At 46.6% G+C, this 17,042-nt stretch overlaps 1 protein-coding gene across 1 annotated transcript in view; it reads left to right on the top strand.

Moving 5' to 3' along the window:
* Window positions 1–515: 515 nt before the first annotated feature.
* The window catches only part of MARCH4 (membrane-associated ring finger (C3HC4) 4, E3 ubiquitin protein ligase), a 127,109-nt gene continuing 110,582 nt past the window's right edge, over window positions 516–17,042 (top strand). The window contains exon 1 of the mRNA XM_009323548.1: window positions 516–599. Within this exon, the coding sequence (XP_009321823.1) occupies window positions 516–599 (84 nt within the window). The remainder of the gene's footprint in view (window positions 600–17,042) is intronic.

The raw sequence follows: 17,042 nt of genomic DNA, 5'->3' as shown, positions 1-17,042 counted from the left end.
GGCCACTGTCTGAGGCTTTGTCCCGGACAGCACCTAGTGCTGTACGGCTGGGTCAGGGGTCCCTCACCGGCTGCTTCTGGTGTGCGTGGCTTTTAAATGAGTGGCTGCGAGTGGGGAATAAAAGATGGAGGTAATGCATGAGAAAGGGTGAAAACACTGTTGTCAGCAGTGAGGAGGGAATCCTCGCCAGGGTGCTAAGAGCAGCGGCTTACAGTGGTGCAAGGCTGCTGTCTGTAATCTTTGAAAAGTAGTGGAGGTGAGGGGATGTCCCTGGCGACTGGAAGAGGGCAGATGTCAGAGCTATCTACAAGAAGGGCCCAAAAGAGGACCCAGGAAACTACAGGCCCGTTAGTCTTACTCCAGTCCCTGGGAAAGTAGTAGAGCGAGCCTTCCTAGAAACTGTCACAAACCAACTGAAGCAGGTGATTGGAAAAAGCCAGCACAGATTTACCAAAGGCAAATCACGCCAGACTAATCTGATCACCTTTTACAACAAAATAATACTTTTTGTCTACATGGGGAGAGCAGTGGATGTTGTTTACCTGGACTTCAGCAAAGCGTTTGACCCTGTTTCCCACAGCCTCCTGCTGGACGAACTGGTCAGATATGGACTGGAGGGGTGGTCTGTGAGGTGTGAGATGGGTAGGAAATAGGCTCACAGGCACTCACAGAAGGCGGTGGTCAATGGGTTTTACTCAGACTGGCAGCCTGTCACAAGTGGGGTCCCTCAGGGATCGATACCGGGCCCCATGCTGTTCAACAAGTTGCACCAAAAGAGGTTTCATCTTGATATAAGAAAGAAACTTTTTACAGTGAGAACAATCAATCACTGGAACAACCTCCCCAAGGACGTGGTGGGGTCCCCATCACTGAAGGTTTTCGAGATGCAGTTGGACTGGGTGCTGGATAACCTCATCTAGGCTCCCTTTCCCACAAAAGGTTGGACCAGATGATCTTTCAAAGTCCCTTCCAACCTGGGCTGTTCTATGATTCTGTGAACACCTTCATAATAAGCTAATTACTCATATTTGTGTCAAAGTTCTGAATAAAAGGGTCTCCCAGGGTTTTAGTTATACATAGGCCTTGATTATACACATCAAGCTGCCCTTCCTGGATAGTCGTGATCCCCATGCACGTGACCAGAGCAATACCTGGGGAGAAAGCTGAGAAAAGGCCCTGGGGAGCACCATAACCCCCTCCCATCTCTGACTTTCACTACCCTGCCCAGTGGTGGGTCTGGAGCCGCCATCCCTGTCCCCAGATGCCATTTTCTCCCACCTGACAGACCCTTTGGCTGGGGACACCGAAGCCAGCTGGCTGTTTCACAGTTTATTCATTCTTATTTCTGCTGGTTAATTAGAAAAGGTTATCCTTAAATTGCTTCCTGATTAAGCAGCAGCGACTGCCATTAGTCAGGAGCTCATCAGCCTGAGAAAAACAAGGCAGGCAGCAAGAACGAGGTGCAACTCGACACACAGCACAACCCTGGGAGTGCTGTTGCTCGCCTGGGAATTGCACACATGCAGACATGAGCACGCCATGTGACACAGGTGCTCGCAAATACACCACTTTTAAAGAAAACCGCAGGGCTGAGGAGAGGTCCTGGTCCAGGGTTTTGTCCCAGCTTCTCTTAAGAAAAAAAGTAAGGGTGGAACTTTTTCCAGATTCTGGGCCCCCTCACTGCAAAGCAGGTTTGCTAGGGAAGAATGCTCAGCCCCGTGGTGTCTGTTCAGATCCTCTGCTGTTGCCCTTTCTTTCCCCGCAAGGCAGCAGACTCCAGCTGGCTATGCAGCAGAGAGAGAAAGGAATGGATGAGACACCTTTTTTTTCTCCTTCTTGTCACACTTTTAATTGCCCAAAGCTAAGCCAGATCCCAGTGTCACATATGGGGGAGAGAGAGAACATGCAAGAGCATAACCCTGCAACTGTTTCTAGCCACCTTCTCCCTCCCAGCAGCTATCCAGTTCCAGGTCTCTGGTGATGGATCCTCATGCTTTGCGAGATCTGGGAAAAAAAAAAATAAACTTGGGAAAAGTGGAGAAAAGCCCCTATCGGGGACTGTCCCCAACTTGTGAAAATGATGAAAGCGGAGCATCGTTTGCAGAGAGCTCTTGGGTTGCATGGTCAGGCAGACACACAGACAGACGTTGAAGCATTTGCTCCATATGGCACAACTTCAGTGAGGCACAAGGAACAGCCCAGCCATGCAGAGAACAGACCTACAAAATGAAAGGCCGTTTGTGAGCAGTTTGCTGGTAGCACTCCAGGTGTCGTTTCAGTCAGAACATGCTTCCAGCAGTGGCTTGGACTCACCCTCCACATACTGGGTCAGGGAGCAGAGCTGCAGTACGAAAATCCTGGGAGGACTGGGAGGGTTAGCACACCCCAGCTCTGCTGTGGAGGAAATGGTTTACCCACTTCCAAAGAAATGATTCCATCGGTGAAAAAATGTAAGGAAAAGGGGTTCCCAGTGCTGTTCTTACCGGGATCTTTCCATCACTTGGATCATGCTCTAAACATCCTCTCATGGGCTGGGCTGGCTGGTCCTGACTGCTGGCTCCCAAATGAGGACAGAACTGCCTGCGTTGTTCATCTTGTATAAGCAGCAGCTAATATCCAAAATACAAATGACCCAAGACCCCAGAGCTATTCTGGAATCTCATGGATTGTCCTTTGAGGGGTTTTGAGCTGCTCTTAGGAGGTCCTACTGCTGTCATAGTGAATGTATTCACCCCACTCCACAGCCTTCCAACACACTTTGGTGGCTTTTCACAGGGACAGAGCTAGCCACCTTCATCCTGGATGTGTGGCCAGCCTGCACTCTCTGCTGGGGCTGAATTGCATGCAGAGCTGCTGTGTGTAGCAAGGCCATCCAGCAGACAACTGGAAACCATCCCAGGCTAACGGCCCTCAGATGCCCCAGCTTCTTGGAGGGTTTTTGTAGCCCACACTGAGCTCAGAGACACCATTACCAGTGCCCAAATGTGCCAGTCTTTGACCAGCTGTGGAGAACTTTTAGTTGCACCTTCTAAAATAAATTAATCCCATGCTCATGAGCCTTATCAATTCCTTCCCAGCTAAAACCAGTCAAGTGGCTGGACTGGGGACATGCAGCTCTTCAGAGAAGGTCTTGGGGCAGGAGAGTCAGAGAAAGGCCCCTGGACTGGCAGAGCTGCTTCTGGCTGGAGAAGCCCTTTCTTGTGGGCTGCTTGGGTCTGACCTGAATACATTTTACAGCACCTGTCCTCTGTAGGCTGCGGGGTTGTGCTTCCTCTGCTCTGGTTTGGGGTCCTTAGCGGGGTCTAAGCTTCCTCATGGGGAACCAGAGCCCTGGGCTTGGAGGGCCGGGGGGTGCTTGGGTTTGGGGGGATGCTGACCCTGCATCCCCCCTCTACCAGTTCTCCCTGGATTTCTTTTCTTAGACAGCTGTTAATCCCCTCTACTTTCCCTCTGCCATCAAGGCACATCAAGGACCGTGGCCTGCTGGCCCATTTGACAGCCCAGCTACTACTGCAAGTTGTCTCTGAATCAGACCCTTTCCCCGAGCATCTTTGTAGCACCAAAGACAACATTTGGAGTTTGCTGAATCCAGCTGACCTTGAAACTCTGATGAAAGAGGACCTGCAGAGGCTTTTCTGTGAGCTTTTCTAGCATGAGAAGGTTGCTCCCCTCCTCTGACTGCCAGCTCAGTGAAGACCACTTCTTTTTCCCTGCTCTTTGGCCACCCGGTGCAAGGAAAATTAGTCACCCTCCACTCTTTTGAAGCAGCCTCTTTTATCTACACAGCTTGTTCTTCCCTGGCACATTGAAGCCTTCCTGCTCTTGTTTATAGTACAACCCCTCCAACAGATTGCAGGGTCTCTTTTCTGCCTTCTGTCCTTCTTGGCTGGATTCCTCTCCACAGCTCCAGTCCAGAACAATGGTCTGCACAGCACATGGCCTCCACTACGCTGCCAGGCCGCTGCCACGCTCACAGGGCTGCTGCAAAACTGAGCTGACTCTTGATCTTTTATGCAGTGCAGCCCAGGTCGGGGGGGGCAGTTCATTGGCCCCCAGAAAAAAGATTTAAAAGAGAAAAAAAAAAAACCAAAACCTACACTGAGATGCAAACAGTGTTTCCAAAGCTTCTGTGTCACCAGCATTTAACACATGAGCTGTGATCCAGCTGGGGTGAGGGCACTAGCAATGTGGACTCTCCAATGTCTTATAATACGATTAAGATCAGGGCAGAGCACATCCCTCTGCTCTACACAACTGGGTCTTTTTGTCCAGATGCCGAACAGAACTTTATCTTGGTGAAACACAGTTGAACTGGCAGAAGGGTGCGAAGTTAGAAGGAAAGGCTTGTGTGCAAACACAGAGAATTTAACTGCATAAGCTTTATTTCCTTAGGAAACAAGGCTAAACAAACCCAAGTTGCATTCCCAGTTGTATTCTGGAGTTTAAATTACTGGCCTGGTTTTCAAGCTCAGAATAAGCAGCTAATCCTATGGCCTTAGTATTGATGTGAAGCCAACTTTTGAGATCCTGTTTGTTAAAGCTAGCCACAGTTCTCTGCCCTTTCTCTTCCTGGTGCATGAGAGACCCAGAGATATGGAGAAATCCTTTAAGCAGGAGCACCAGAGGTCACTGATGTTAAATAATCAACCACCAATGTAATATTAATGGTCCTTTGCCCTTGCACAGGAGCAGCATCTCTCCTTGGAGGTTCTCAAAGCAGACTCCAGACGAAGAGGAGTTGGCAGAGCAGCTCTGGACTTCTGTGGGCTGCAAAGTCTGATGCCAAGGGGGTTTCCAAGAGACAGAGCTAGGGTTGTGGCATGCCCAAGACTTTCCTAAAAGCACTGAGCTTACAGTGAGTTCTGATACAACTGTTTGCCATCCTCTGCTGTGACTTAGACAGGAGCAGCATAAGGCCACTGCTTTAATTAGGAACGTGGACTCAGCACAGGACTCTCTTCTGCCTCAGTCTTCACTCAACCAATGATGCAGGAAGGTTGCTCTCATCCTAGAAACCTCCATGAATGCAGTGCATGGAAAGTGAGCCAGAACCTGGTCTTGGCAAACAGCACACTTAAGCACATGCTTAACTTGAAGTGTGTGCTTAAGCTTGTTAAGCCTCCTCCTTCAACAGAGATGATTTTCCTTTATGTTGGGAGTCTCATCTGCTATAGAAGGGGGGAGTCACAAGGTGATTTGTTTGTTATATTTTGTATAGCAGCCTGATCTAGAAAACACTTGCTGTCAGCTGCAGTATTTTGCTACCAGCTTGTCGCAGTGACTTCCACTGGGCTCCTTGGGATAGCAATTATTCCACAACAGGGAGTGCTCTTGAAGTGTCAGGGCAGCATGCTTGCAAGGCGCTGCTGCAGTCTGCCTGGGCGGTGCTATATGTCTCTCATTATAAATAACAAGGGTCATAGGCAATGGGAATGCATGCACCTTTATTTAGGGGGGGTATTTCCCCATTTTGATCACGGTAAAAATCGTGATAGCCAGATCCTGAGAAACAGCTACAAAGGTTCTGTTTAAAAGAATGTGACTACAGAAAGCAGATGCTCATCAAGTTAAATAAGGAATTTAATTAGCCTGCATTTTATCTTGTTTTCAGCAATATGATGACAAATCACATCTTAATAAAATAACATTAGGGAGCCGCACAATTCCAGTGCTTCAGGAAATGAGTAGCAGTATAAGTTATAGGCCTGTTCCCACCGAAGAAGTCATTCTCATTCAGAAATCTGACATGATGTTAAGATGGATAATGTTTTAGCAAAATGGTCCTTTGGCATTTAGAAAGATTTACAGCCACTTTTGGCTTTAAAAGGCTTAATATAGGGTGGGGGAGGAGAAGGAAGTGGCATGAATAGCGCAAGGCACTGGTAGTGCAATTAATATTTTTTTATTCCTATGGTGGCACAGGTGTGCAGCGTTCTTTACAGGTGAATAAAAAGAGTTGTCCTTACCCCAGAGGGGCTATAACTAAGCATAGACATTATACATTGTACAACAAGCAGTGGGTTTAGTGTTTGTCATGTAGTTGAATATGTCCAAATTCAATTACAAACTCACATTTGATCTAGGAAATCAGTTTTGTGTAACATCGTGAGGACAGGTCTTGCCTCACCCTGAGAAAGGTTCATGAAGGATCCACAGAAAGTTCGCTTCTCTCATGGTTTGAGGGCTGTAAAAGTTTGTCTAAGCTCAGTTGTAGCTTCTGGGACTCGAGAAACTAGTGTTGTTTGGAATATTTCTGTCCAGTAAAAAGGATTACAAAACACAAGAGTTACAACAATAAAAGATTATGAGATTTAGCTTCATTATACAAGAATAAAGGAACTACTCGTCCCATTCAGCATGGTTGTCCGCTGAATCCTTTCTTTTGTCTGTACCAGGGAGTAGAACCATGTTTTAGGTGACAGAACATGGGATTATCACATAGCTGTCCACTATAAAATGCACAGTTTGATCCTGGGTGATATCTTGAGGCAATATATTTCGCTTGCTGATCATATGTTGTAACAACAGTTATTCCTGGTGGTCTATTTGACATTTTCCATCTTTCAGATTCAGTGGTTGCTCTATAGCTCTTGTATTAGCAAAGGAGAAAAGTGCAAGAGTTGTCTGATTGGATCTCTTGTCATGCGAGGGTGCACACATACACAGACAGTACACACATTGAGTTTATACATGTATACGTATTTGTGCATATACAAATATATATATTTGCTGATAGAGTAATTTTCTGGATTAATGATTTAATGTATTAATCTGAGATTATGCCGCTATTGCTGAGGACAGAAGTGCTTCAGAAGTCGTTGATGAATTGGGAGTCTTCTGCCAGCAACTTCTTGGCCTGCATTTAGTTTAGGTTGATGAGGGCTGAAAGCTGTTGCTCTCTGACATCTGTTCACTGGTGCATGTGAAATGAGTTTATGATTCTTGATCTAAGTCCTAGAAAACAGATGTCCGTGCTACAAAACCCACCTTTGCTATTTAGACCCTCACTAACACCGTCTAGAGGGATGTGATGAAGTTCTTGCTCATTTCTATGGGGCAGCCTTGAATCAAAAGACAGTGCAGAAGTATGGGTTGGGAGTGGGTCTCCTCTTTTAACAGTCAACAGATTCCTTTTAAAATTATACTGCAGGAGCTAGATTTAAGACTGAGTGTGGAAGGGTGAGGTTTTCCCTTCCCTCTATCGGTGGAAAAAATTTTGAAATGTATTGACCTGGAAAATCCAAGCTCAGAAGCAGCAGCTGGGTTTTCAGCAAGTCCCTTGTTTCTTTCCCAGTTGTCCATCTGGATTCACTGTAACACAGAGAAATCAAGCATTGCCTCTGAGGTCAAGTAAAGTTGGGAAATGGCCACCATTTCCATACAATTTTGCCAGGATGGGTGGTGCTGCCCCATGCTCTGAGAACGCTGCTTGCTGGATGTCAAGGGCTCAGGTCTGTAAGCAGTGCTGGGGATGACTTTTCTCATTTGCAGAGCTGTTTGCAGAATTGGACCCTAAGCCCTCCTGGAGCGAATTGTGAAGCAATGCACAAATCAAATCAAGATGCTGACTGTGACTGCATCACGGCACAATATCATGCTGACAGAATTTGGGGCTAAAAGCAGTGACATTCATGTCTAGCGATGTCTACAACATACCTCATATGGTTGTAAAATGATAACTGATTCCTGTAGGACAAAGAACTAAACCCCATATGCCCTGCAAATATTTTCCAGTCCACAAACAAGTTAAAGACCAGGTCTTGGAAATAATTTGATGCAGCGCCTGAACTTGATCTCTTAACAGCAGAACAGGTAGTTCCCTCTGAATTTGCACATGCTGTCAGGTTTTATTCATGGTCATGACACCGTATTGATGTTCCCTGTGGATGCAACCAACTTTTTTTATAGATTTTCCAGACTTCCATTAATTACTTAATTGGTGCACAGTAATACAAGAAATGAAGTGTATTCCTATAGGGCAGTCATACTTCAGGCAGGCACCAAGCTATTTGCAAGCAGAATTAAAAACAAACAGGAGAAACATTTTCAGTTGTCCCTGCTTCATCCTTGATTTTGGCAACAAAGCTGATATATTGCCAGGTACTGATCCCACTACCTGGGATTTGTCCAAGTTGAGAACTTATTAGTGCTTATTTGAGGAAAGAGGGGGAGAGAGAGAGAACACAGCTTGTATAAATCAGATTAAAGTATTGACAACTCCTAAGCAATGCTCATTCCAGGAACAACTCACTATGTGATAACACCACTGCTATAAAAGAACTGCATTTTGAATGCATGCCACTTTGCAAATACCTGGTGGGTCATGAGTTCTTGAGGCTTAGTTCCTAGAAGAGAAAACGGGATTGCCGGAAAAGTTAAATACTCTAGGTAGAGATTATCCAAATGATTTAGTAGGTGAGAGACTTAACAGCCACTGGACCTTGCTTTGCTTGTAGTTGACGGTTCAGAACCTTGCTTTGCTTGTAGTTGACGGTTCAGAACCATCTTGGGTCAGATTAGAGTAGAAATTGTTACAACTGATACAGACTAAATGAAAAAATCAGGGTCTTGACCCAGGCCTAGTGAGCAAAGAGCACTGTGTGCTGTGATTAGTCTTGGCTTGCACATTCAGTGGGAAGGGCATGGTTAAATGTGAACCTAGAAGAACAAACCCCTGTCTGTCCTCTCAGGGTGGTTGCTGGACGTCAGGACGATGAAATATTAATAGTCAGTGTGTGTTAAGAGTCCCCCTCTCTGCCTGATCCACAGATGATGTGCATCTGTCTCTGCTTTCAGCCACAGAGCTCATCTCAAGCTGCGGATGCTGGTGATTTTCACTTGGGAGCCCTGGATGCACCCGGCAGCAGGGCAGCTTTGCCACCGGTGTTGAGTCTGGGCTTGGCAGACGGCTCCAGCTTCCTGACTGTCACCCCGGCATCTTGCATCAGCACTAAAAACACCTGCATTATTTTTATTTGATACATTAGTCTCTTTTTTGCCACAAAGCAGACATGAGCAAAGGGTTGGAAGCAACGTGAGATGACCGGAGGAGGGATGGATAGCAGGGTAGTAGGAAGGAAATGGGAGAGCTACAGTTGCAAGCAGAGAGATCTCCAGCGGCTCTACCAGTATCTCATCCCCTTTCCTCATCCCTCTTTCATACACATACACACACACACACTTAGCACTGACCCGGAAAATTTATACCACTGAACATGAAAATTAATCAAAAAAGAAAAATGTAGGAAGGGGTTGTCAGGGAAGAGAACAAAAGATTAATTTTTTTTCCTGTGTACATAAGGATTTCATTGGGACAGCAATTTCGTGGGAGCACATATTGCCAATGCCACCGCAGAAGCAGTTCTGCCTCAGAGAAAAGAAACCGGGTGGGCAGTTTCCTGCGCTGAGATCCCTCTTGTTTTTGATCCTTATCTGCCTAAATGAGAGCTCCCTAAAGGGCATCAGAGCCAGACAGGGGTGAGCTCAGCAGCAGAGTCCCAACACATGATGGCTTCAGACAGAAAAGACACCATCTCCCTCTGCAAGCTCTCCTGATACCACGCACCCAGACCACATCAGGGAGGGCAAGAGGACGATATATCTCAGGGTACTCTGGGCCAATTCTCCTGTGATCTTCTGATTTCCCGGTGAGCTGATGTGTCCCCTCTGTGTAGTGCCACCATGTAACTGAAAAAGCAGCATCCCAAGGAAGAGGTTGTTGGTCTGCCCACTCTGCCTTTTGTCTGGATGACCAGGACTCCAGCCATTTAACATATGTCAGCAGCAGCTCCTCATCGTCATAATGTACATAAGCACAGTCCTGCAGTCCTGCCAGCTTGTGATCTCCCTCTGGGTCTCATCAGACACAGGCCCATTCCTAGAGTTACCATGAGTACCACAACACCTGCCCTTGCAGGTGGCAAAAGCTGGTCCTGCACTGGGCTAAGCCGACCTTACCCCACGCACCCTCCTGTGCAGGGAGCCTGTGCAGAGACCCACGACATGGTCACTGTGCTGGGGTAGGGTGATGGTTGGGAACAGGAGAAACAATGGCCACCAGCTCCTCTGGTGGGGCCATGGCAAGCTTGAATGCCCATCCCTGGTCCTCCAGGGTTAGGTGGGGAAAATCTGGGGCACCATGCTGCCGGCTCTCCTGGCCTCCATGCCTGGCATGGGAGCCTTACCCAGGACTACATGCAGGTTCAAGGGTGGGAAGAGGTTCAGATTTGGCCTGTGTCTTATGCATGGAAACCTTCCTTTTTAGAACATGCTGGAAACTTTTTTCCTAAGGCACTATCTATCCTCCAGGGCATCCTTTTCTCCTTCTCATTGCTAGTTTCTACACAAATGCGAGATCTTTGGTGCTTAGTCACTCTACCGTTCCTGCTGCTTATGGCCTCCGACAAGCATAATTCTCTGCTTGTGAGACCTTTGCGAGCTGCTGTGGAGGAGCCATGGGTTGTTGTCATCCCGTTTCCAGGGGGCAATAAACAGCGGCAGTCAAACTTCCATGGAACAAAGATTGTGTGATTATTTAGTCATAAAGAGAGGGAAGAAAAACAGATATATATTGGGTGTGTGCTTATTTGCGCATCACACAAGGATGTGCAAATTGCTCTCAGAAGAGAGTTGCTATGAAGTAAAATAGGTCCCCAAGTAGTGCTTCACTGCTGACTCAAATGAGGCAATTCTCCTGCCTGTGCCTCAGTTTCCCTATGCAAATCAAAGGGCTTGTCGCTCTTCCCACCTAACCTAAGTGCTTTCAGGGCCAGGAGTTTATTCATGCCCTTACAGGGCAGGTCAGGAAGGCAGGGATGTGAGTTTGGGGGTGATGCAGGGAGGGAAGTGTTTCCTGGGGTTAACGGCTTGTGTTTTCCCCCTCTTCCTGAATGAGAGCAAACGTTTGTCTGGGAGGAAGATCCAGAGAAACCACATTAGTCTTAAGATGGAAAGGGCTGGTATTAGAGCCAGCCCATCACCACAGTCACCTGCATCTGACCTGAGGGTTAAAAAACCATCACCAGAGAGAGCTAAAGCCTGTTGGAAAGGAAAAGCCCCTTCAACAGCAGGGAATTGCTGCCTACATGCAGACACTGGTTCAGAATAAGTGCTTTTGAGGGTTTTCTTTTGGGGGTGTAAGACTGAATACTTCAGTCTAGTGGGACCAAGTCATTAAGAGCTGCATGACCCCAAGGACCAGAGGGGATTTCCAGCTCATCAGCAGCGAGGGTTCAGCCCACTGGGAAACCCAGGTGCTCAGCACCTTCGTGGAGGTGTTCAGCACCTGGCATCATCCATCCCTAAAATGCTCCCCCCGCCATAAAATGTAATTACAAAACCCTTTAACTACATAAACTTCTTAATCAATTAATCATCTTGGCAAGAAAATTTGTATGGTTTTGAAATGTCCCTTTAATTAACGTGAAGTCCGTTAGGAAGCTATAGATCTAGGCCATCGCTTAGACGTAACAGTCTGTCACTTCATGTGTTCCTGAGGCCCTGGGAGAGTGTGTCAATGTGATGCTCAAGCTCCCTTTCAAATGCTGTGTCTGGGCCACATGCAAGGCCAAGACCTCCCTTTCAGAACAAGGTTTCCATTCTGATGTACTATTGGGGGACCCTCCGTAGAAGTGCAACGGTCAAAAATCATCTCCTGTTTCCACTGGTGTAAATTCATTAACTTTTCCCCCTCACTGTTCTTCCATTTCTCTCTGCTTTCATCACCAGCAGCACTCCATCTCCAACAGCCCTGCCTTTAAATCCACACTTATCCTCTTATCTCTGTCTTATCTCTTCCTGATGGAGCCCTCAGTTCTTTCATTGACAGACACTGTGCTTGTCTGTCGACAGACACTGCACTTGTCCTTTGTGGGAAGATGTGGGGAGAAGTCACCAAGGAGAGTGATACCTGCCAGTGAAATCTTTGCGCACCTATTAGCAACAGTTGTGAGCTTTCCTGTATTTCTGATGTGCATTGGAGCATATTCAGGGCAAGGGAGAGAGGCAACACAGTGGGTTAGCCCAGTATTTTGTAGTACCTGACATTTCCAGGCAGATCTAGAAACCTACTGACTGCTCCTGCTGTGAAAATGATGTGGAGTTGGTGCATGTGGTGGGTGCTTCTTCAGCACAGGGAGAAACTATAATATTCTTTACTGTGTGCCTTTCTATGATCTTTAGTGTCCCCTCACTCCTCAAGACCCACTATATGCAATGAAGGTCACTTAGGAGACACCTAAAATGGTCTTCTTCTCATATTTGGACCTTGGCCTTTGCCAACATGGAAACTCACCTACTACTGATGAAACTAAGAAGATTATCTGGCTTGGAAGTGACTTCACTGCCTGCATTGTATTTATGCAGCATGTGTATATTTGCCTGCTGATCCAGAAACAAGCTGCTGTAGCTGAGGAAGTTATCTGGGCAGCCTAAGATGTTAAATCCTAAGATACGGATTTGTAAGAATTTGGGGAAACAGTTTCAAATGCTCAAGATGTTTATTATACTGAAGCAGAGTTGTAGGTCAAGAGGGATATCAGCTCAGCACAGGATTCACAGGATTCATCTCCTGGACATCCTGGCATGGTGTCACCACACATGGCCCCTTTGTGCCACAAATGGGTCCTCCTGAGGACAGACATTCAGTCTTCCGGTGCAAAGTTGCTCCTGTTTTCTTAAGCTGAGTATGGCAGTGTTGTGCCACAGTATAATCATGATGGTCCTAGGGGGAATATCCTCAGTGTTACTGTGTCTGATCATGAATCCTGGTAGCTAAGCAAATGCCTGATGACATGCTAGATCCTCTCAGTTCACCTTGATTTGGAGAGCATGGCGTATCTCTCAGGATCAGCCCCTAATGAGCTTGTTTCACAACATTGTTTTCTCTCTAAATCCCATGTCAGACAAGTGAGAGCTACTTCTAGGACTGTTGCATGTTGCTAAAATAACATACATCTGAGAATGCAGTTGGAGACTTGAAACAAATTTGATTTGACTCAGGAGAGTAGTGGAAATATCCAAGGGACCTGTGATTATATACTTTCCCTTTTTTTTAACGTCTAAATTCCACGTCCTTTTAGGTTTAGGATTTCATGGCAATTACTACATTCCTGGATAGTTAAAACCACTCAGCATTTGGCTAAATGCCTTCTGAAGATATCCTGAAATGCACCATCTATTGCAGCTGCTCTATTCAAGTCACAGTTCTGACTAGTCACCCAAGGGGACAGGGAATTCCTTTTGTAGGAGTTAGTGTAGGACTTGTTACCAGGAAAGCTCTATGTTTGGGCTTGTCTAGTCCTGGACTTTGCAAGTTTGAATTTGAAATCCAAATCCTAAAGGAGGAAAGATAGGGGCTGCCCTCATCAGCAACTGTATCATCTCTCACATACTCCTGCACATTGACTGGCCTCAAGACTGCTTGTAAAGAAAGCTCAATAAAACGAGGACCTGGATTTCTTCCTAAACCCAGGGAAAAAGATGTGCAGTTGTACTGTTGTGGGACATGCCTGATTTTTAAAAAAAGAACAATTCCTTCTCTTCCCTTAGCAGAGAGCAAGCTTCCATGGAAGTACAAAAATTTGCACTGTATCAACTCAGAGGCAGACCATGGTCCTCGCAGGAAGAGAGCGAGTGGAAGTTCAATCCCTGCTTGGGAAGAAAGCAATAGCACACAGGGACTCCCTGTGTGCAGAGTACCATGCTTTTTGCTCCAGCCCAAGGCAGCAGATATACCAAGGCACAGCACTCCAGAAGTTACTTCTGATCTCCTCTGAGATCATTCCAATCAAGACATGGATTATTTCTGGATGCTTGGAGGATGCATAATCCCCACCTGCTGAGCCGGGCTTCCCAGCAGCAGTATCCTTTGCATCGGCACATTTGCAACTGCCCAGAAAGAAAGACAGACCAAAGAAAATGCGACAGAGCTCCCTCCAGCCCCCAGCTGTGTCTGCCCACAAGCTTCGACAACTGAGTTATGGTAATTACATCACTTGAGATTTATTTAATATCTCCATCCGGGAAAAAGAACCAGGAAGTCTGGCTGTGACAAGCAATCAGAGGGTACTCAGCTGATGAGCAGCTCCCCATCACTGAGAGAGCAGTAGGAACCTTCGATGGATTGGATTTAAGTAATGGTTTGCCAGAGGGATGGGGCCCACGCCACGGCAATCAAAGCTCCTCTGCACCATTAAGGAGCTGTAAGTGGAGCAGGAGGCGCAGTGCAGCTATTGACCGAGTAGGTGGGCATGAAAATGGGTTTAGGTAACTGTTTACTTCCTGAGAGATGGAAAACACAAAGGGATGTTTCTCTGGCAGCTTTCTGGCTCTCTGATCCTGGCTGTCCACATCAGCATTTATATTGTCTGTCTCTCACATATTCGTGCACAATGACTGGTATGCTGCATTCAAGCAGTTCGTCTGCAGTCCACGCAGAGCTTTTCTGCTTGCATTTGCCCTCTCACTCTCTCTGCCATTTTTTAAATCTCTGACCTGACAACATTTAAAAAGATTTCTGATATGATTTTATATCAGACTGCCACATAAGCAGATCAAGTATCGCTGCAGCTCTAGCCGCCCTCTTTCTTCCTTCCTCCACTCCCCCTGCACTGAGCAGTGGCTTGTACAGAGGCGAAGAGGAGGCACATAAACAGCAATACTTTTTTCCTCCTTGTTGAGGTGGTAGCTAAGGGGCAATGGGCCCACACTCTGCTTTAGAAGACCAGAGTTAAAATATCTGCCATGAGACCGACCTGCAGCCTGACGCCTGAATCCATCCTGACGCAGGATTTATAACAAACAGGCATGCAGGTTTGCGCTGAGATGCCTGGGCATCTCCCCTTCTGATTTCCCAGTCAGTAGCTCAGATGTAAGCAATCAAGAGGAACCAGTTCTCCACTTTCAGCTGATGGATCCATGTTTTTTTCTTCCTCTTTCTGTACCTGAGGAGGGCAGGGGTAGTGTGTGCCAGGGCTGATGCCTCCCATATGTTTCCTCCTTATGTTAACCTCAAGACTATTAGTGGGCTCAAGAGACACAGCACCAAGACTCCCAGAGACAGGCCCTTCTGCAAAAGGAGAAGGTCTTGCCCATCATTTGCTGCACGTTGCTTCCTGTGGAGCAAAGTTAGGAAGGCTGCATTGGCCTCTTGACAGCCCCCTCCTCTCACTGGGTTCTCACCAAAGTGTCTTGGGCCAGCTCTTTCCAGTGCAAGCATTTTAAGCAAGGCACCTTGATCCATACCAAGGGACCTGAATGTAGCATCCAAATGTGAAAACATTGGCTGCTGTCCCATTTACCGAAAGAGGAATAATAGTACCCACTCACCTCTGGGAAGCATATGGAACACCTCCGATTTATTATTTGTTTTATTTCTTTTGTCACATTTATCAGCCATTCAACTCTCTGGGCACACAGCCATACATTAAAACCCAGGGTATAATACAAAGATCTCCTCTACCCTGAGCATATCCTCTCTGTAAAACCAGGTATGGGCAGGAGGGAAGGATGAAAGATGCTTTACACAAGAAAAGGATGACAACAATATATTTTTCTCCAATTCTGTTATTGATGGAACCATTCTAAAAATGTTGGCGACATCAAGACAAGAAGATGAGGGCAACAAAAAGCAGGGGAGGTGGAAAGCCATGCTGGAGCATGGGCACAGAGACTCAGCCTCTAGCCAGCCTGTCTCGTGCTCAGGAAGTCCCTAAAATGCTCTTTCCATTATTATTTCTCTAATGACCCCATTAGACACGTGAAATTCTGAGAAGCCTTAAATATGTTGTAGAGAGCCACACCGGCAAATCTGCCCAGCTTTTCGGAGAAATGGCAGGCTGCAGTGATGAATGTTTTAGCTTTAGAGCATCCCAATGTGTAATTTATTTGCTGGAAATTAATTGCATGTGCTGGTTTCATTTTCCTGTAGCGAATAATCAGTTTTGCTCCCTTTTTAATTAGGTAACAACATAGATTCCTCTGCTGATCATGGCACAGCGGTTTATGCATGTCACGTCTTATTCTAAGGGAGACAATTTCAAATCGTTGTCTAGAGCCCAGCACAACTTTTGAGTGACATTAGATTGTCTGTCAGCTGTAACTCCTGGGTCACTGCCAATGAAGACCTCATGCACAAGACCAGCTAAAGAACCCAGCCTGGGCGTTGGTGCATGCTATATCCTACTGAAGCAGGATTTTGAGGAAACCCTATGGAGAAACCAAATTAAGGAGCCTGACATTTCAGTGGTGTTGAGATGATGTCAGACCCAGGCCCAGCTCTACGTCACCAAAAGATGCGTCCCATCTGGCGGGTGTTTGCTGGTCCCTGAGCTGAGACATTGCACTGACATTAGCCAGTTTGCATAGATTAGAAGCCTTCAGATCATCTGTATCATCAATACTTTTGGTCCACAGCAAACCCAGCACCTTTGTCAGCTGTTCCAGCTGGGATGGCAAAGACGAAGTCCCGGTGGAGAGCTAACTTTCCCTTGTGTTCGGAGGCTGGATGGGGCTGCATGGACGCACATAGCAGGACAATGTGGAGAAAGCCACCTCTGCTGATGTTTGCAGAGAAAAGCTAATGGACTCCAGCTGCTGCTACTTAAAATTTTCAGATAGGCTGAAGAGAGTAAAAACTACCAGCTTTGGCTGCCATTGGTTACTTTCAGCAAATCTCTAATTAAGCGATAGTGCTCAGTCATATTTACCCTTCATTGGGCTACAAGGAACCCATATTTCTACTGAAATGTATGCCACTGAAACAAAACAAATCTATCAGCAAGCAAACGCTGCTGGAGTGAAATGAAAAAATATTGATTATCATAGCTATTAAACCATTAAATCCCCTGCAACTAATTAATCTGCTAGGGAAAAGTTTGTTAGTGGGATTTCGGCTTCCTGCTGGGAACCTGTAAAGCAGGCACCATCGCCCGAGAAATCGCCAAACACTCGGTCGCTGCCACCTGTCCCTGAAAGTTTCCGTATTTCACAGGTCCCCGCAGCGGCCGGTGGGGGGTGAAAACCAGCCTGGAAACACGCCGGAG

Source organism: Pygoscelis adeliae, unplaced genomic scaffold (assembly GCF_000699105.1).
Source record: "Pygoscelis adeliae isolate BGI_AS28 unplaced genomic scaffold, ASM69910v1 Scaffold664, whole genome shotgun sequence".
Lineage (NCBI taxonomy): Eukaryota > Metazoa > Chordata > Aves > Sphenisciformes > Spheniscidae > Pygoscelis > Pygoscelis adeliae.
Note: the sequence above shows the minus strand (reverse complement) of the source record. Positions and strands in the feature narration are given on the sequence as shown.